At 37.1% G+C, this 15,625-nt stretch overlaps 1 protein-coding gene across 3 annotated transcripts in view; it reads right to left on the reverse strand.

The window, feature by feature from the left end:
* The window catches only part of DDX6 (DEAD-box helicase 6), a 33,874-nt gene that overhangs the window by 5,497 nt on the left and 12,752 nt on the right, over positions 1-15,625 (reverse strand). For all 3 annotated transcript variants that reach the window (XM_025893352.2, XM_025893353.2, XM_025893354.2), the window contains exons 5-13: positions 12,064-12,193; positions 10,829-10,975; positions 9,458-9,552; positions 8,260-8,382; positions 7,650-7,778; positions 6,466-6,582; positions 4,178-4,241; positions 863-964; positions 265-447 (exon numbers count right to left, since the gene is read on the reverse strand). In XM_025893352.2, coding sequence (XP_025749137.1) covers positions 272-447; positions 863-964; positions 4,178-4,241; positions 6,466-6,582; positions 7,650-7,778; positions 8,260-8,382; positions 9,458-9,552; positions 10,829-10,975; positions 12,064-12,193 — 1,083 coding nt within the window. In that variant the 3' untranslated portion in view covers positions 265-271. The remainder of the gene's footprint in view (positions 1-264; positions 448-862; positions 965-4,177; positions 4,242-6,465; positions 6,583-7,649; positions 7,779-8,259; positions 8,383-9,457; positions 9,553-10,828; positions 10,976-12,063; positions 12,194-15,625) is intronic.

A 15,625-nucleotide genomic window follows, 5' to 3' on the forward strand; every position in this document is an offset into this window, starting at 1 on the left:
CATTATTTTGGAAGTCTGGATTTGTCTTAAGTACTGCTCATGTATCACATTATACAGGAAAACTTCATTCAAGAGCAGCATTTATAGATTCTCTAATGAGACCACAACTTCACTCAAGCAATACGTCCAGTTTACTGTCATTTATGCCAACAGGTGTTCTACCCTATCACTGCTATTACATGCAGTACAACAGCAAATTTCCTCCAGGAAAGAGGATCTTGATTTAAACACTACGCTCACTTAGTGGTTCTGCCAGGTACGCACATGCTTGTTAAGGTTTCTCGTCTTCTACAGGCTCGCTGTGGTATTCTGCCACATACAGGCTCTTGTCAATGTTGCTTGGGATCGGTTTAATTTCTGTTCCCAGCTGCTCCTCAATACTTTTCAGGTTGAAGCGATCATCATATGTGATCAAGTTGATGGCTAAGCCAAGATGACCAAAGCGACCTAAAAATGAAAAACATTTTTTCATTGATAAAAATTTGAGTTAAATAGAACTGATGTGCACGTACAACTTATTAGTGGCAAAACCATACAGGCTTGTTTTTGTTCAGTGCCATTCTGAGTTTTTAAAACCACTTCTTATGGTCTCCTCAAACACACAACTTCAGGTATCAAAGCCCAAAGTAGTACCCTATTTTACGTTTTTCCAATGACAAAACAGACACTCATTTGTGTCAAAAGTTGCCAAAATACATACACTAAACAGTAGTTACAGACTGAACCACCTAATGAGAAAACTAAGGATCTCATCTGTGAATTTTATCTCAATTTAAGCATACAGTAAAGTTATTTTAACTTTTCTTAAATGCTCTACAAGAATTAGAAATCAGTCTTGAAAGAACATCTTCCTTTTCCTCACCTGATCTTCCAATACGATGGAGATAGGTCTCTGCCAGCTTTGGGAAGTCAAAGTTAATTACCACATTCACAGCTTGTATATCAATACCTCGGGTAAACAAATCTTAAAAGAGAAAGAAAGAATCTCCATCATATCTTTCAATTTAAGCATGTTTCTTGGTACCGTAATACTCTTTAACATGTATTTCTAGTGCAACCTAAGTTTTAGTCACTTCATTCAGTAATTCAAATGCACTTGCAAATTACTAGCATTACCTTTCATGCACATTATCATAAATAACTTTCCGCTAGCAAGTTACCTTTCCTAGTCCCATAAAGTTTTTAAAAATGGTTTAAGATAACTGTAAATACAAGAGGTCAGAATGACTGGTAAATTCTAAGCTCATAAATGAGTCTCAGGAGTAATTTTCTTTTCATCTATTTTTTAGCATGTAATCCAAGATTAAAATAGATTAAAAACTTTGTGTAACCAAAATATCTCAAAAAGAGGCAATCCACTCGTAGTAATTTATACTTTTTGAATTCATTCATTTCATTCTACAACATGATTTACAAGTCTGAGGCAAGCACAAGGTCACCACTTCTCTTTTCTAGTCCCACAGTAACTATATGCCAATTTAGGCTCAGAAAACTACAAGTAAAGACAATTACAACAGACTAACAACTAGGTTTCAAGGCTTCTATCAGCTCCATACTCCAAAATAATCCATGATGGTGACCACTATTTCTAAAATACTGCTTTCAATTTATAACTTATCCTTTTAAATTGCCTCTGGATAAAATTAAAATTGACATACAAGGTCCTCCACTCTATACTTTGGTCCTAACACAGTTCTCTAACACATCTCTTCCTCAAACCTTACTCTCCATGAAATTCATCTACTCATCCTTCCTTAACTGTTACCTTCTTGAAGCCCTCTATGGATCACATTTGATGCCAGTCCCCTAACTTAAAACTCCTTCTGCAAGTCTAAAACTTATCTAGTTAATAGAGCCAATTACAATTCCACCTCGTCTCAGATCACGTTAATTTCCTTTCCTATGAAAATTTAGGATTACTTACTACACGTACCTCACATTTGCAAATTACTTTTATTCCCTTGTAGATCCAGCCTAAAGCCTGTTTCTGTAAATCCAGTTTTACTGTCACAGGACCATGCCCATTTGTTCATGTACTGTTTAAGTGTGCTTTTGAGCTGGAATGGCAGAGCTGAGAAATTTGTAACAAGAGACCAAATGGTATCTACTATCTGGCACTTTAAAGAAAAAGGTTGCAGGGCCTATCTTAGACTCTTAATGTTATCTTTTTTATCTGATTAAACCACTGCTCCTTGGGTGTCCGGGTGGCTCAGTTGGTTAAGTGACTGCCTTCGGCTTGAGTCATGATCCTGAGTCACGGGATCGAGTCCCACATCGGGCTCCCTGCTCAGCAGGGAGTCTGCTTCTCCCTTTGACCCTCTTCCCTCTCGTGCTATCTCTCATTCTCTAATAAATAAATTTAAAAAATAAAAAAATAAAAAAAATAAACCACTGCTCCTCTAAGTAAACGGTGATACTTCGCATGTATTTATTTATACACTTTATAGACCTATGTTATTCAGTACTTATTTAATGACATACTAAATACTGTTCTGTTTGCACATTCTGAATTTGCTTAACTCAACATTTCACCAATGAACTAGGTTCCTCTTCTACAGGCTCCCTAAGTGCAGAAAGTGTGTATATATTTAAAAATTTTTAATTGTGGTAAAATATACATGATATAAAACTGAGGAGTAACATGTATTTTTTTTAGCACCAAGCTATATACCTGGCAAAGAGTAAATAAATATATGTTGAATATCAAAAACTATTTTTGAATGAATAAACAACAGATATTTGTGAATTCACTTTAAGGCATTCCCATCTTACAAATAAAAAAAGGCATAAGAGAATGATTTGATGATTACAAGTAAAAACGGTAGGACCTGAGCCCCAATATTCAAATTCTAGTCTAGTATCCTTTCCACCAAATCAGATTACTTTATATTTGAGTACTTCAATACAAAATTTAGAAGTGCTGATAAAGTGGGGTGCCTTGGTGGATCAGTTGGTTAAGCATCTGCCTTAAGCTCAGGTCATGATCCCAGTGTCCTGGGATCAAGCCCCTCATCGGGAAGCCTGCTTCTCCCTCTCCCTCTGCCTGTCTGCCTACTTGTCATCTCTATCAAATAAATAAAATCTTTAAAAAAAAAAAGTACTGATAAACATACCTTAATTCACAGCTGTATTAAATGTCCTTTTAGATATAAAGCAGAGAAACAAGATAAACTGGAAACACTCAGGATATCGGAAAGCCCTGTTTTGGTTCTTATAAATTAGCAAATTCAATATTCTGCTAGTATAAATTTGGAGTTTATTTCTATAGCAGTATTCTTTTTTTTTTTTTTAAAGATTTTATTTATTTATTTGACAGAGACACACACAGTGAGAGAGGGAACACAAGCAGGGGGAGTGGGAGAGGGAGAAGCAGGCTTCCGCGGAGCAGGAACCCTGATGCGGGGCTCGATCCCAGGACCCTGGGATCATGACCTGAGCCGAAGGCAGACGCTTAATGACTGAGCCACCCAGGCGCCCCTACAGCAGTATTCTTAAAAATCCAAATTGTATAGTATTCTAAAATTTTGATCTGGGTGCTAGTAATATGGGTGTGTATGTGTGCAAAAATTCACTGAATATCCTTATAATTACTCTATTTTTGTGTATACCTCAAAAAAAAAAAAAAAAAAATCCAGGCTCTTCTCTCCACCCAGAAGCCTAGTTTAGATGATTAATCTCATACCAATACTAAGATTGTATTTCCAGTGTAGAGATGGGAGGATACTCAATCCATTTGCTTTGTCTGATCTGACTGTCCACCTGCCCCCCCCCCAATTTGTTCTTCATGTACTGAAATACACCAAAATACAGACTAGTCTGTTTCTGCCAAAAAAAATTAAAAGACCACAATAAATAACTTGCAAAATATAGTTTCTTAATGTAATTTATTTTGCACACGGTACATATAACTCATTCCTGTATGCTAAAATTATTCAGAAAACACATAAATTCCACTAGTTTAAAAGACAGATGAGGTATGAGTGCCAGTAACAAGTATTCTGCAGTTTCAGATATGGAAACTAATTTCAGGAATTAACTATAGCTCATTCTCAACTTCAGAAATTCCAGAAATGGCTTTAGGGTGAGCTGAACTCTTGTCAAAGACTCTGTTGGGAGATATGGACAGAAAAAGGAGAGCTGAACCAGGGAGAAAAACACGGGTAAAGGAAATACTTACCAGTGCAAACAAGATTGCGGCATAAGCCATTTCGGAAATCATGAAATACACGATTTCGATGTTCCTAGGAACAAAGCAATGCATTTGATTTCTTTAAAAACTCATATATGCACAGTCCTAAATTTCTCATCACTAATTTCTCCAATCCAAAGTTTTGCATACCCCAAATTTATACAAATGAGAGATGAATGAATACCCATAAGTTAAAAACAAAAAAAGTCAATCATAAATTAGTTTCCCATGGGAATTAATAAGCAATGAAAACATCCATGGGGGCGCCTGGGTGGTTCAGTTAGTTAAGCATCTGAGTCTTTTTTTTTTTTAAAGACTTTATTTATCTATTTGACAGAGAGAGACACAGTGAGAGAAGGAACACAAGCAGGGAGAGTGGGAGAAGAAGAAGCAGGCTTCCCACCGAGCACGGAGCCCCATGTGGGGCTCAATCCCAGGACCCTGGGATCATGACCTGAGCCGAAGGCATATGCTTAACGACTGAGCCACCCAGGCGCCCCAAGCATCTGAGTCTTGATCTCACTCGGGCTATACGCTGGGTATGGAGCCTACCTATAAAACAAAACAAGGGGTGCCTGGGTGGCTCAGTTGGTTAGGCGTCTGCTTTCAGCTCAGGTCATGATCCTGGGGTCCTGTGATCGAGCCCCATGTCAGGCTACCTGCTCAGTGGGGAGCCTGCTTCTCCCCTCTCCTTCCTGCTCGTGCTCTAATAAATAAATAAGATCTTTAAAAAACAAAACAAAAATACCTACCCATACCTTTATTTAGCATTTCTCTCTTTTAAGGATTTTATTTATTTATTTGACAAACAGGATAGCGAGAACAGGAACACAAGCAGGGGGAGTGGGAGAGGGAGAAGCAGGTTTCCCGCTGAGCAGGGAGCCCAATGTGGGGCTTGATCCCAGGACCCCAGGATCATGACCTGAGCCGAAGGCAGACACTTAACTGACTGAGCCACCCAGGTGCCCCTATTCAGCATTTATCTTAACTGTTAAGGATATTATCCTTTTTGCTGAAATGAATTTTAATTAAAGTGACAAATTTCACCATATTTTTGTGTATCCATTTTTAAAATGTTTCAAACAGAAGATGGCAAAAATTTGGCTTGACCAAATCATTGACTATTTTAGTTAATGTATGCAAAAACAAAAATTTACTTTCCTTTTTTTTAAATTTGTGAGTGAGCACGCAGGGCAGATAGAGGGAATCTCAAGCAGACTCTCCCCACCAAGCATGGGGCTCGATCTCACCACCCTGAGATCATGACCTGAGCCAATATCAAGAGATGCTTAACCAACTGAGCCACCCGGTGCCCCAAAAATTTACTTTTCAATTAAAAAAAAATGAAAACACATGCATAACGGACTCTGACACAAGTGACAAATCTAGCATCTGGCAAACTGGTCTTTCCTTTCAAAGCAACGTTCTTCCAGTCTGAAATATTCTCTGCAGCTTAACACATTAATTTCCTGTGACAATTTCTAATACTAGGGTCTACGTGGTGGTATCTGATCCATTATCAAGCTTCTCTGAAAACCAAAGTTGAGCTGATTAACTCAAATTCTTAATCTGTTAGTCTTCAGAAACCATTTTCACAAAATTTCAATGTTTAACTACCACACACAACACAAATGTTGTTTTTATGGTTCTGAATTTATTTAAACTGTTTTTTTTTTATTATTTAAACTGTTAAATCAAGTTCTGAAATTTAGAGAGATTGCATCCTAAAGGCAAATAAAGAAAAAAATATGGGCTGAAGAGGTACATAAATTAAAATTTTAGGAGTGTTGTCCAATAGAGCCTTCTGCAATGATAGAAATGTTCTATATCTGTACTTTCCAAAACTGTAGCTGCTAGTCACATGTAACATGGCACTTGAAATGTGGTTAGTGTAACAGAGGAACTAAATTTTAAATTTTATTTAATTTTAACTCACTTAAATTGCCACATGAGACCAGTGGTTACTGTATTAAACAGTGCAAATCTACATTACTTGGGAAAGAAGGGAATAAAAATCACATATTTGTATCATGCTTGACAAAGTACTGATTTTATACATTATGTCAATCTTCCTAACAATCTTGTGAGCTTAAGAGTATGTGTTTTATAGTTAGAAAGCTGAACCCCAGCGGTTAAAATGAAAGGTCCCTTGCCTACTAAGGAATAATTTATTCTTAAACTTAGGGCATATAGAGAAGCACTGAAACAAAACAAAAATCCAAGAAATACTTAAAAGATTTTTAAAATCCACATACGAGTTCTAGTTCTATACTCACCTGCCTCATTTTAGCATGGATATAGAAGCAAGAATAACCCAGTTGAGAAATCTTCTTGGCTAGCAATTCAACTCGCTGAGAGGAGTTACAAAAAATGATCGACTGGTTTATCTGAAGCTGAGCGGGGGGCGGGGGACGGGGGGGATATGTGAGAAAGAAAAACAAAAACATTCATTTACTTTGCCAAATCTTGAAAATACTGACAAATGCTAAAAAACATGATCTAAGACTTAGAATCTCATGATACAAGAGATGCAAAACTGTAAATATTGTAAATACTACTCATTTAATAGTTGCAGATAAATTATAAATTTTATTGTAGAAGAGTATGCTTAATAAGAGCCACATAATTGCCAACATGATTGAAACACATTCAATTCTCATCATTTGCAATAATTCTGTTCTATAAAGTTGCTACAAACACTGAAAACATGAATATAGAACCACTGCTTTTAAGGAGATACAGGGGAAGGTTCCTGAGAGCCTCTAAGTCACAACTTCTCATCAATTAATCAACAGATAACCTTGTTTTATGTGTTGCTGTTTAAAGACACCTTATTTACTCATGGCCAACAACACTGTAATTCCTGTCTGTACAAAATTTATCTAAAACACCTTTTCTCTGCAAAGCACATCAGTCTTCTTGTGCTTAGAAGCAATGAACAGCACTTTAGCACTAAGCTTTGGAGCCATTTTAAACCATGAAATAAAAAACAAAACAAAACAAAAACACAAAAATGCAAAAAATGTGGCATTAATGTGGCACAGACTGTGAAAAAGACATTTATGAGAGCTGAAACAAGGCAATGTGTCACTCTGTTCAATCTCAGCTGGGAATATGAGTACCTGGTATTTTCTATTGTGTTACTAGTATCCACAAATGACTTCGAAAGCACTTGAGTATTGATTGTAGGGTTACAAATTTTGGCATGTAGCCGAATTTGCAAATACATAATATGCAAATAATGAGGATCGACTATAATTAAGGTCAAATTATCTTATAATTAAATTAAAAATGTCTTTGATGTCAATCATACAGTATCGACTTCAGATCAACAACCAGAACTACCTTTTAGGAAAAGCAATGGACTATTTTTACATTGAAAATGGTGGGAAAACAGACACAGCTGTTTTCTGGGGGTTAAGTAATGGGTAATATTCAGCAACTGAAGCCTATTACTTACCCTGGAGAAAAGTGTGTTGAGGCAGTGTACTTTTTGGCGCTCAGTTACATAGGCGTAGTACTGGGTTACTCCCTTCAAAGTTAGTTCCTCCATCAGGTTAATCTCATAGGGTTTCTGCAAATGGGAATTCTGAAAAAAAAGAAAAGTCATATAATTAAAAAAGCAGAGCATATCTCTTAAACTTGAAATATATCCCCCATACATTTCTGATCAACTCTTGCTTAAAAGGCACGCAGAGTATAAATAATCTAATCTAGACAGAAGAAATAAGTTACCATATAAAAGAAAATCTAACATTCAGATATGTAGCTAAATTCCTATTTTGTACTTTGTATACAGAATTACAATGTAATCAATTTATCCAGTATATCAATGGCTGTATGTCGGCCTGACACCAAAGGCTAAGTGAATAAAGAATTTGATCAAATTACTGTTTAAAAAAAAAAAACAGTTAAATTATGCACAAGAAACCTTAATTGATCAGCTGGCAGGAAAGCCAAAAATGTGAAATAATCAGCATAAACTGATAACAAGATGTAATTATGAATAAAGGTATACTCGTGGGCAACAGAATGAATGGCACTGCTTCCAAGTACAGATTTATACTCACCATGAACTTCTGTACACTAAGAGGGAAAGTAGCAGAATATAATAAAATCTGTCTGTTTTTAGGTAGCGTGAGAATAATATCCTCCATTATCTGCACAAAATCCTGTGACAGCAACTTATCTGCCTGCAGTACAAAGGAAAGACAATTTCAAAAACAATCCGTGTTCAAGGTTAATAAGGCATTACCCCGCAGGGGCATTCAGGGAATATTCCTGGCTGTAACCCATACTCTATGACACTCCCTACTCCAAAGGCACCAAAACACATTTGCAGTGATTCAAAAGGGGGAAAATCTATAATACCGTATTCTAGAGGGAAGAGAAAACCCTAGACAGATAACAGTCCTTGTTCCCCTAACAAAATTTTAATGTGATTTCCATTAGAGGCAGTACGTGGTTTAGAGTACAATCTGCAGAGTCAAACTACCTGGGTTGAAATCCTGCCTCCTTCACTTATTAACTATGTTGGCACATTATTTAACCACCCAATACACTTCAGTTATTTAACCACCCAATACTTCAGTTTCCACAACTTTAAAATTACTGCTACCTTACAGGGTGGTTGTGAAAAGCAAATGAAAAAACATGTGCTAGCACATAGTGACTAATAAACATTCTCGCTCCTTACTCAAAGATAAAAAACCTGTCTGAATTAGACTATGATCGACCTGATCTAGTTATCTAAAACACAAACCAAAGAGAAAAATAACTTTATTTCAAAACATTAACACTGATACAGTGTATGTATAAAAACACTGCCAGATCCAATAACTGTAGAGTCCAGTAAGTTCTTAAAAGGCACTTAAAACCTAATGAGATGATAAATACACCAGAGACAAAAAAAACAATACAAAGTAGGATATACTAAATGAGGGATTAGAGACATTAGATGCTTTTTAAGATGTATCACTGATTGGAAAAAGACTTAGAATGAACTTGACTTTGAGATATTCAACAACTCCTTTTCTTGAAAAATAAAAACAAAACTTACAATCTGGCATCCCTAAGAAAAAGACAACTAGGCTGAACTACTCCTAAAAATGCCTACCATCTATTGCCTTTAAAGGGCAAACATGTTTTGTTTTATAAGTGATTTAGTTTGAATTGACAAGAGTCATGCATTTACTAGAGGTTCATGAACACAAAGAGCTTTTGCTTTATTCACTGGCAGTTATAAACAAAGAAATGAAGAGACATTACCTCATCCAATACTATCATCTGGACATGATCAACTTTTGCTACTCCTTTCTTGATAAGATCCAGGATTCTTCCAGGGGTAGCTATCACCACGTGCACTACACAAGATTAAAAAATATATATATATATATATTCTCATTCATTTTAGCTTGGGCAAAGAGGATACAGTAAAGGTTTATCGTACATATTTCATCACAAACTTGTAGAGGCAGGAATAATACAGGCAAAGATGTGTTTCAAGACACGGATTTTCATTTCATCTTAGGTTGGTCAGAGAATACTTGTTTCACTCCTACATGGGGCAGGCTAATAGCTTCCTAAATCACCTGCTCCAAATAAGGGGGGAATACTTGTCTTAAAACCATCCCCAATGAATAACAAAGATATACCAGGCATCTCATACAGTTGCTTGCCTCTAAACTAGAGCAATGGTCTTCAGAAGATTGTTATAAGGATGAAATGAGATAATAATTTTAAATAACCGTGCAATATGAAGTATATAGTAATTAGCAAATGACAACCATATATAAAATTCTAACTCAAACTTTATGTATAATTTTACATAAGGGGATTTCATGCTTGTCTTATCTTTTTTCACTCAATGATGTATCATGGAGAACTCAATGAAAATAAATACAGATCAGCTTCACTGTTTAAGAGCTTTGTGGAATTCCACTCAGACTATACCCCAACGTATTTAACCCTCTGACATTTAGGATATTCCAATTTTTCAGTACTACAAACCACACTGCAGTAACCCTTTATTTGCCTAGTATTTCTTCAGGAAAAGATTATTGAAAATACACATTTATAATTTCAAAACACAACGCCAAACTGCCCACCATAAAGATCCTATCAATTTATACCCTCACACTGCAAGACAGCCTATTTCTTCTCAAAGTTATTATTGGTTACTAATATTTTTTTAGCCTTGCCAATCGGACAGATACAATATCAATCTATTTTTATTTACATTAAAAAAATTACCAACAAGGTTGAATATCCTTTCAATTACTATCAAATTTTTTTTTTGAATGGTCATTTCCTTTATTCATTTTTCTACGGCAGTGTTTCTGATCGTTAAGTCTTTTTTTTTTTTTTTTAAGATTTTATTTATTTATTTGACAGAGAGCACAAGCAGGCAGGCAGAGGGAGAGGGAGAAGCAGGCTCCCACTGAGCAGGGAGCCCAACGCAGGGCTGGATCCCAGGACCCAGGGATCATGACCTAAGCCAAAGGCAAATGCTTAACTGACTGAGCCACCCAGCTGCCGCCCCTGGTCCTTAATTCTTAAAAACAACTTTTAGTAAGTTCAGGAAACGCCCCTGTCTGTAATTACACTTGGAGAGCTAGGCCACATTTAATCATTTCCTACCTGTGTCATCAAGCCTCATTATGTCATCCCGTAAATTGGTTCCTCCTGTGGTTGCCATCACTTTGGCCCCTCCCATGTGCTTGCTGACCTGGATGCAAATTTGACTGACCTGTAGAGCAAGTTCTCTAGTGGGAACAATCACCATTGCTGGAAAATAGAAAAAAAGAAACGTATTTTAAGAGTGTAATAAGCTACAGAAATACTGCCCCTTGCAATCTAGATGCTCAGGACATATTAAAAAGTTGAATCATAATAAGCCTAATTGTGAAAAGGTAAATAAGTAAATCTCCTTTACAAAAAAAAAAAAAAGAACCCATTACAGTGTTCTAGCTTTAGACTTTTCCTCAGCAACACTGCTTTATAAACCTGGTACTCCTTAGTTACAAACCTTTAAAGGGTTCTTTGACTTGGCAACCATTAGCTCAAGGTTTATTAATTTAATATTTCAGTAAGGGATTCACTAAACACCTGAATAGGAAACTCCTGCTGCCCAGGTTCCATTTACATCACATGAATATAGGTAAACGGAAAATGGGAGAAATGATTACAGATCAAGATCAATTTATGAAAATTTCAGAAAAAGCTTTAGAGGTCAAAATTTAACTATAAGCTTACTTTGCATACAACTATGGAAACTTGTTTCTTCCCTACTAAGCTCTTAAAAATTCCAGAACCACAAGGCTTTTATACAGGAAAACGTTCATGAGCTCTTGCAGACATGCAGGTGCCCCAAGAAACAATTCAGTTCCACACCTTGTAAGTAGCAAAGTCGGACAACTTCATGATCTTTGCTTTCCTATCTATAAGGCAATACTTATTTTGCCTATTTCACGGGAATACTATCAAAACTGTGTAATATGTAAAACTCCTCTGAAAATAGAAATCTTTTTAAAAAGCTGGGTACTTTCTTTTTTCTTTAAAGATTTTATTTATTTATAAATAATAGAGAGAGAGCGAGAGAGGGAACACAGGCAGGGGGAGTGGGAGAGGGAGAAGCAGGCTTCCCGCCGAGCAGGGAGCCCGAAGTGGGACTCGATCCCAGGACCCTGGGATCATGACCTGAGCCGAAGGCAGATGCTTAACGACTGAGCCACCCAGGCGCCCAAAAGCTGGGTACTTTATAAGACAGTTGGGCCAAATACTAACCCCAGATTATGTAAATTATAAAAAGAAATGATAATATCTTCCACACAACTCCAAAGTAAAACAGCCATTTTTAGTTTAAACAAACTAACCTTGTATATTGTCCTTCTTCAGGTCTAGCCGTTCAAGTAAGGGAATGAGGTAGGCACCGCTCTTGCCTGTTCCATTTTTTGCTCTAGCTAAGATATCCCTACCAGATAAAGCAATGGGAATGCTCTCCTCCTAAGAGACAAGAAGATGCAAATTACTTGTGAATAAAAACAGTACATAAGCAAATTATTCTCTAAAATATACTGGAGGTATACCTCTTTGGTACAGCTTTCAAGTGTCCCACATTTGCATTTTATAAGACTAGGCAGAGACCAAGTAAATCATCAGTCAACATCACCATCATTATCAACCAGTATTTATGAAACTGCTCATAGTGTATTATTAAACTGTATCCCAATGTAATAAAAACTATATGGATTTGTATGTGTGAGAATGTGTAGGTCTAAGGAAGCTGGGCACGTACAGCAAAGAAAACAAAGAAGAGGAACCTGGGCTAACACAAATAGGATTTGAATAAACAGGAAAAAAAAGTGAAGGACATTTCATAATGAAAAAGTGGGAGAAAAAAATGGCACGAACAATACAAAGGAAGACTGTACGTTTTGAGACAAGTAAGCCAATTTAACCACAATGAAAAACTGCAGCTTTGACAACTCATCATCGCAAAAAATAGGAATCAACTGGAAAAGTTTAACTTCAGGTCCTATCTGACTTATTGTATCATATAAGCTCACAATGTCAATGGCTCACATCCAACTTCTCTGTCCTGAAATGTCCTCAATTGGAGGCTCAATTCTATTCCAGTTATCTTAATCCACGGTCACATCAGAGCGTGACTTTTCATTTTCACATTTAGCTTTCTTTGTCATGTGTGTTTTGCAAAGGTAATATTTCCTACTAGGACAAGCTACCTAAGCAATAGCAAAGGATTCTCCCAAATCACTGTTAATTAAATACACATATACACATACACATATATAGGCAGAAGAGATATAAAGAGGGAGGAATAAGAACATTTCCATTTCTAAAACTAGAATTTTTAATTTTAATTTCTAAAACCAAAGAATTATGAAAGTAAATTAGGAATGAGATTCATAATCACTGTAACATCATTTCTATACTTAAGCTAATGACCAAAAGAACTATCTCTAACACTTTAAAATCGTTATTACAGCAACATCTAATAAGCATCATGACTTGCATTTTCCACCATAATACTCATCCTACCTAGAACCCATCACAGGGGTCAGAAGGGTTCCACATGATCAGAAAAAGAAACACAGCTCCCAGAATTGTAAAAATGGTCCAATGACAATACTCTTGTTACCTTCTGTTCCTATAACCAGCATTAAACAGTCTGATTATAATAAAGCAGGCCAAACGAAAAAATCCTTGGCTTTGCCCCTTTGGGTCTTAATCTCTTCCTTCCTACTTTGAGTCGACTGTTAATCTACAGTTGCTCTGGGGGCTTATTACCCCCATGGGTTCATTTTCTTCCATGGTTTTTAAATAGGCTACTTGCACACTACTCAGTTCTATAGCAGAATAAAAGGCTAGGTGGTCTCCAAGGGCCTCCCAATGACTTCTCAAGTCAGGTTCTTTAAAAGAATAAAACTTTTGGGCGCCTGGGTGGCTCAGTTGGTTAAGCGACTGCCTTCGGCTCAGGTCATGATCCTGGAGTCCCGGGATCGAGTCCCGCATCAGGCTCCCTGCTCAGCAGGGAGTCTGCTTCTCCCTCTGACCCTCCCCCCCTCATGTGCTTTCTCTCTCTCTCATTCTCTCTCTCTCAAATAAATAAAATCTTAAAAAAAAAAAATAAAACTTTTGAATGAAGTGAGGCAGGTTAGAACTAGCTTAAGGGTATCCTAATTCCCATTTTGGGTTCACCTTCTTAGATTAAGACCACTAACTTCTATTCCCTTGCACTCTCTGATAGGGTTTATGCTCTATAGAAACTGTTTAAAGATAAGGTTTCTTTAAAAAAAAAAAAGTAAGTAAAGCTAGTCTCTAAGTTAAGATACACTGATATTTTGCCCCATATGGTGAGCAGTCAGGGAATTCAACACATCCACACTGTCTCTTACCACTGTTTGCTAGGAAGATTATGTAATATGATGAAAGAGAATTCAAGTCAGGCTCAGACAACTGTGAAACCCAAGAGGAAATCATGGGAGCTACCAGGGAGAAAAGAAAGAAGGTAGGAAGCTAAAAACTAAAAACTGTGTGCTGATTCAGATACTTTGTTATTTATATCCTTTCAAGTTAGGTATTTTTGTTTTATAATAAAAACATTCCCACACAAAAACTTGTATGTGAATGTTCATAGCACTATTCAAAACAGCTAGCAGTAGAAACAACCCTATCAACTGATAAACCAAATGTAGTATAGCCATACAATGGAATTATTATTCAGCAATACAAAGACAAGAAGTACTAATACATGCTACAACATGGATGAACCCTAAAAAATGCTAAGTCAAAGAAGTCACTCACAAAAAAACCATATATGACTCCATTTATATGAAATGTCCAGAAAAGGCAAATCCATAGAGACAGAAAGTAGCTTAGTGGTTGGTTAGGGCTAGGGGAAAATGAGGGGGGAGACTGCTAAAGCAGTTTCTTTTTAGTGAAAGTGTTCTAAAATTGATTTGCACAACTGTGAATATACTAAAAACCACTTAATTGTATACTTTTTTTTATTTTTATTTTTTTAAAGACTTTATTTATTTGACAGACAGAGACACAGAGAGAGAGGGAACACAAGCAGGGGGAGTGGGAGAGGGAGAGGCAGGCTTCCCGCTGAGCAGAGAGCCCGATGTGGGGCTCGATCCCAGGACCCTGGGATCATGACCCGAGCCTAAGGCAGACGCTTAACGACTGAGCCACTTTAAATGTGGAAATTGTGTGATATGTGATTTTTATCATGGTCAAGTTACCAAACCCATGACAACCCCACCACAATCCTGAGGTCTGATTCCGCCACCTTGCCTCTCCAAGGCCATGTTCCACTGTAAGGTGGAAATGACCCACTAAGTATTTGTTGTGTTTTGGCTACCCTAGGATCCATTTTCCCTTTCCTAATAGCACCCTAACTTTCTTCTGAGGAATTACATGTCCCCCACCCACTGGATAGTCTAGGCAACCTCCCCAGCTAAATGGGAGACTTCAACTGAAGCCAGGCCAGCTCCATGCTCCCTTCTAAGAATTTAAATTGTTATAGTACATCCTGTAACAATCTGTAGCTTCCTAGAAAGCCCTTCAGAGCTGCCTCAGTCCTTGGTCAATTCCAAGTGTGACTTTTCTCACTCTTGTGAACTCCTCTGACATTCAATAAATTTCCCTTTGCTAAAGTTAGCCCAAGTTGGTTTGTTGCTTACAACGAAAGCACAGTATACCTTCCAATTTCTTAGTACTGAGAAGCATCTGACAGAAGTGTGGTACCTAAAAAAGCTGAAAATTGCCCCATTAGCTGTTTTTGTTTTTTTTTTTTTTTTCAGTATTTATTTGACAGAGAGAGAGGGAACACAAGCAGGGGGAGTGGGAGGGGGAGAAGCAGGCTTCCCACGGAGTAGGGAGCCCAGTGCAGGGCTCAATCCTAGGACC

Source organism: Callorhinus ursinus, unplaced genomic scaffold (genome assembly GCF_003265705.2).
Source record: "Callorhinus ursinus isolate GAN/ISIS: 27379988/994484 unplaced genomic scaffold, GSC_fseal_2.0 scaffold19, whole genome shotgun sequence".
NCBI lineage: Eukaryota > Metazoa > Chordata > Mammalia > Carnivora > Otariidae > Callorhinus > Callorhinus ursinus.